Source organism: Puntigrus tetrazona, chromosome 25, assembly GCF_018831695.1.
Source record: "Puntigrus tetrazona isolate hp1 chromosome 25, ASM1883169v1, whole genome shotgun sequence".
NCBI classification, from domain to species: domain Eukaryota; kingdom Metazoa; phylum Chordata; class Actinopteri; order Cypriniformes; family Cyprinidae; genus Puntigrus; species Puntigrus tetrazona.
Genome location: NC_056723.1, coordinates 557585 through 562584, shown reverse-complemented (window position 1 = coordinate 562584; position 5000 = coordinate 557585). Strand labels below are relative to the sequence as shown.

At 36.0% G+C, this 5000-nt stretch overlaps 1 protein-coding gene across 1 annotated transcript in view; it reads right to left on the bottom strand.

The window, feature by feature from the left end:
• nell2a (neural EGFL like 2a) overlaps window positions 1–5000 on the bottom strand; it is an 88242-nt gene that overhangs the window by 58462 nt on the left and 24780 nt on the right. The window contains exons 6-8 of the mRNA XM_043228453.1: window positions 4479–4551; window positions 4293–4375; window positions 2992–3120 (exon numbers count right to left, since the gene is read on the bottom strand). Coding sequence (XP_043084388.1) covers window positions 2992–3120; window positions 4293–4375; window positions 4479–4551 — 285 coding nt within the window. The remainder of the gene's footprint in view (window positions 1–2991; window positions 3121–4292; window positions 4376–4478; window positions 4552–5000) is intronic.

The window sequence follows — 5000 nt, the reverse complement described above, 5'->3', positions numbered from 1 at the left end:
ATAACATAATAAATAACATGATTTTTATAAAATAAAATAAAAAACTGACTTCTATGTTTTTGCAATTAAACTCTTCATCTATAGAAGCGTATTACGTAATTAAGGCGTTTTTTTTTTTTATACGTAACTTTTTCAATAAATAATTGAATAATTCAATATATAGCCTATTCTCTGAAAACAGGTCTTAATATTTCACAACATGTGACTAAATAACACCCCAAAAAAACACAATAATAACATAACACAATAAATAACATGATTTTTATAAAATAAAATAAAAAAATTACGTTTTTGCAAATAAACTCTTCATTTGTAGAAGCGCATTACGTAATTAAGGCTGTTTTTCATGCTTCTTCTTTTTTTAAACACGTAAATTATTCAATAATTGAATAATTCAACATACAGCCTATTCTCTGAAAACAGTACTTAATATTTCACACCAAGTGATGTTTCAGCTCGTTCGATATATATGTGTTTCTGCAAGATCCCGTACGAGCAAAAGAAGTATATGACGCAGCGTTCAGCGTGTGCACACATCCATATTTAACCCCGAATAGATCGCTTTATAGGGCGCCAAGGGACTCTCGTCTCCCAGAAGCATGACATCCGTCACTTTAAGCATAATTAAGATAATGTTCCGGATCTCGCTAACTTGGGTTTCACCGGGACGCCTGTCTCATCCGAAGCGCGATCGCTGTGTGTTTGGACACACTGAGCGCCGGAGACCGGCTAGCGTCTGTCAGAGGAGCGCAGGGACTTCTAAAGATAGGACAGAATCCCTCCGTCTGTCGCTTCGCATTCGGCAAAATATTCGTCTTGCTCACGGATACTAAATGTGTAATGAGTGAGAAAGAAGGAGGGAGGAGAAAGCTTTCAGCGAGACCCGCTTCACATCTGTGTTTACGTTACGTCCGCTGGACGCGTGCCGGACGAAGGCGATGTAAGAGGCCACATGCAAGCGCGATGCTAATTAGCTGACTGACTCTAAACCATCGTTATATTTCGTTGAAATATTTTTAAGAGCTTTCTGACCCTCCATGGACAGCGACTCTACTCAAAATGATCCAGATCCAGAGACGTAGTAAAAGTAGTCCGACGGATACTTTCTTTCGTGCAAAGCAAACAAAAATAAGAAGCGAACGTAATAAGCATTGTTCAAGTTCAAGACATAGCTCAGAGGAGAAGAGTGGTTGGCTGAAATGTTATTTAATAAACATTCTCGTAGCATCACAAAACTGAAGTTGAGTCACGGATGTCACTGATTTTCCGATGTATTTTCTACTGTTCTGGAACCGGATCATTGCTGTATTCATCTCTTAACTTGTGTTCGAAGATGAAGAAAGGTCTTAAGGGTTTGGAACGACATGAGGATGAATAATGAATGACAGGATCCCTTGAAGGAACACACCAGTAAAAAAAATAGGCTCCTTTTGCAATTTCTCTAGTTAAACAGTTGAGTCTTACCGTTTTCTGGCACTTTCTTACCGCTTTTTATTGACGTTACGCAACGCCTGAAAATAGTCCTCAGCTAGCAAAATTATCAAAACTTTTTTAGTCATTTTCTGCTTAAATTGATTTTGTATTTCTGAGCCAAAAATAACTTTTACCCTATATATATTTTACCCTTATAACTTTTTCTACTTTTACCCTAAATAGTATTTTGTATGAATATCGTTTTGCACTGAATGACAACGTAACATTATCGCAATCAAATCTTGACATTTTATTCTCCAAAAACACGTTTAAAACGTTAAATGTAGACACATGCAGTGCTTTCTATGGACAATAAAAGTTTTGTGAATTTCTTTTGATGCAGATATCTTAATGTCTTTGACCCACATGCATGTTTTTACATTGAACTTACTGTATGTTTTTAAAAAAATACCTGTATGTAATTACATCTGTAATTAATTATTGTAATCACATTTGTGACCCAGAAGCACAAAACCATATATATATATATATATATATATATATATATATATATATATACATCATCTGAAAGCAGAATAAATAATATTTGTCTGAGATATAACTATTTGTTTGTAATATATTGAGAAAATCATCTTTAAAGTTCACCGAATTAGTTCTTAACAATGCATATTACTAATTTAAAATGATGTTTTGATATATTTACAGTACACTGTAAAAAATTACAGTAATTTTAATGGTAAAGAACTGTGAAAATGCTACGGTAAAAACTTGGCAAATGGAAAAATTCCTGTAAAATCTACGGGTAAAACATTCTCTGAATTTCAATTTTGTTTGAATTTGAATGTTTTGTCTTTGAAGTAACAGTTTCTTCTTGTTTTGTTTTTTTTTTAATCAGTGATGTTAATCAGAGTTGTATGTTGCATGTAAATGTTGTTAAATTAAAGTTGATGGTGTTTAGTGCACCTTCTATATTTGTTCATATTTAAAAGACTCTGTTTCATCACGTGACGTTCTCATCATCACCTTCATTAGACGCTTATCAGAGTATTTCAAAGGCACAAATCTGATTTCAGTACTTTCACAGGCTGGCATGTTAACGTTATATCAGTTGAATGAAATTACGGTATTTAACTGTAAATGTAACATAAAACCGTAAAACCTAAAGCGCTGTTGCCGTATTTTTCACGGCCGAATTCCGTTTTTTTAACCGTGCATTTTATAGTCCATTTACAAAATATCAAATATCATTTTCGACAGAAAAGAACAATCAGTCATTTCGACCCACACTGTAGACCGTTCCACCCTCAGCGACTGCTTTTGTGCTCCACTCTCACATATATCTACATCCCTTACACCTTAACCCACCCATTAACCCACCCGTCCCACCAAACCTGTCCCTAACTTTATAACTCAATAGCAGCAGAAGCGTTTTGCAACACAATATGACCACAGTAAGAGCATTGCACTTGTATTTAACTCTGAAGCCTGTTCTTAACTTCCTGGTCGAGTAAAGAAGGAAAAGCTACCGTTCCCGTGGTGTACTGTGTAAGTATTCACCGAACACGTGCAGTTCTTGCAGCCGTCGGTCCAGGTCTGTTCTTCTCTGTAGGTCACTCCCTTCACGTGACAGGTCCTCTCACAGTAACACGAGTCCAGACCCTTCATCTTCTCCTCGGCCAGAGACAGCTGCAGGAGAGAGAGCCCGTTAAACCCGCTTTCTGACAGAAAACAGGCCGCGGAACGCCTGCAGTTGATTGATTATTTGCGATCTTCCGTTTGCATTTTTCATTAAGCGTCCGATACGACGGTGTTATTCCGACACGCTTGATCAGAAGAGTTTCGGCAGAGTTTTTGTGCGGCTGGCAGCTGTGAGTTATTACAACACCGTAAACAAGCCTTTAAATTCACGGCACAGACGCAAGCCAGATGTTCGCAGAGACTGGGCTCGGATTCATCTGTCAGACAAACGGCGGAGAAACACGGCTGCTCACTGCAGAGCGGGATGGAGACGTCTGAAAATAACGTTTAATACCAATTTAACTCCTGAATCGGAGCTAGCAAGACAGACACAGAACTACAGCTTGAGTTTCGAAACCCAGTCCTTTGATTTTACAGGATGAATTACACACATACACATATGAAATATAGTCAGACTTTTTAGATGATTAGAAGTTAAAGTGAATATTTGAAATGCCTTCTGGATATTTAAAGGTACGAAACTAAATAAAAATTATATATATATATATATATATACATAGAACTGAAATTAAAATAGAAATGGAGAATCAAAATATAAAACAGATCCAAAATATGTTTTCATGCAGTTTTGTTCATCAAAATTTTAATTTTTAATCTAAAAATATTTATAAAAACTAGTTTCTTATTTTCATTTAATCTAACTTGGTGTACTAAAATAACACTAAAAGTGAAATGAATATTAATAAAATTCTACGTTAAGAGAAATACTAAAAAGACACACAAAAAAATGACTACCATGTTAGCTTAATTAAAAATTAACATTTTAAAATTAAATTAAATTAAATTGAAAATATAAAACTAATTCAAAATATATGTATTATAAATATAATAAATCAAAATATTAATAGATAAATGAATAAAATACATACAGAAAATGTAAACTTGTTTTATCAAAGCTAACATGTTTGATGATAAAATAGCCTAAAAATAGCAATAAAATAACAAAAATAAAAACTGAAGATATTAAAATCAAAAACTGATAAGACTGATCTTAAACGTGCACTGTTAAATTAATGATAAAGAAAAAAAAATCAAACAGCAGAGACATGTTGTGTGACCGTGACGTCAGCAGATAAAATAAACCCCAATGGAAGCGTCACCTTGCTGGAGGTTTTGGCCAAGATGTCCTGGAGCTCCATGATCTTCTGCACGAGGCCGTGGAAGTCGTTGCAGGTCGGACAAGCTAAGAAAGGCACACGAACCAGATGCGTTAGCGAAATGTGACGACTACAACATCGTGCATGTTTCGTTCCGCGATCACAAACCAACCAATTAGCGGCACGTACTTCGGTTGAGGTCGGGGCACTGCGTGATGTATCCTTGAGGCATTACAAGGATCTGAACGTCTTGCATCACTCCCTGCATCAGAAACACACACAGAAGCATGATTAGATCAGAGGAGAAATATTAATTACCCTTAAACACATGCATTCATGGCTCTTTGCGGGGCATTAAATTGGATTGAGAGAGTTTATTCAAGAAGCACTCAGCAAACGACCTTGAGCCGCTCTAATGAATTAACGACATGTCGTTGTGACCCAGAACTTACATATATATATATATATTATTAATGTGGATTATGTGCTGTGTGGGATTGCGGCTTTATAAAGTAAAAAGATGTCCCTCTATACAGTCACCAGCAGCGAGCATCATGGGTAAAATCTCAAATGGTGGCTTTTATATGTTCAAGGCTGCTTTTATTTGTTGGGCGGAATATGAAAAGAAAGCTTAAGCGCCGAAAACACTAATAAGAGAGCGAAGCGAAGGACGCGGATGAGCGTGACCTTTTCCCAGGACATGTTCTCTGG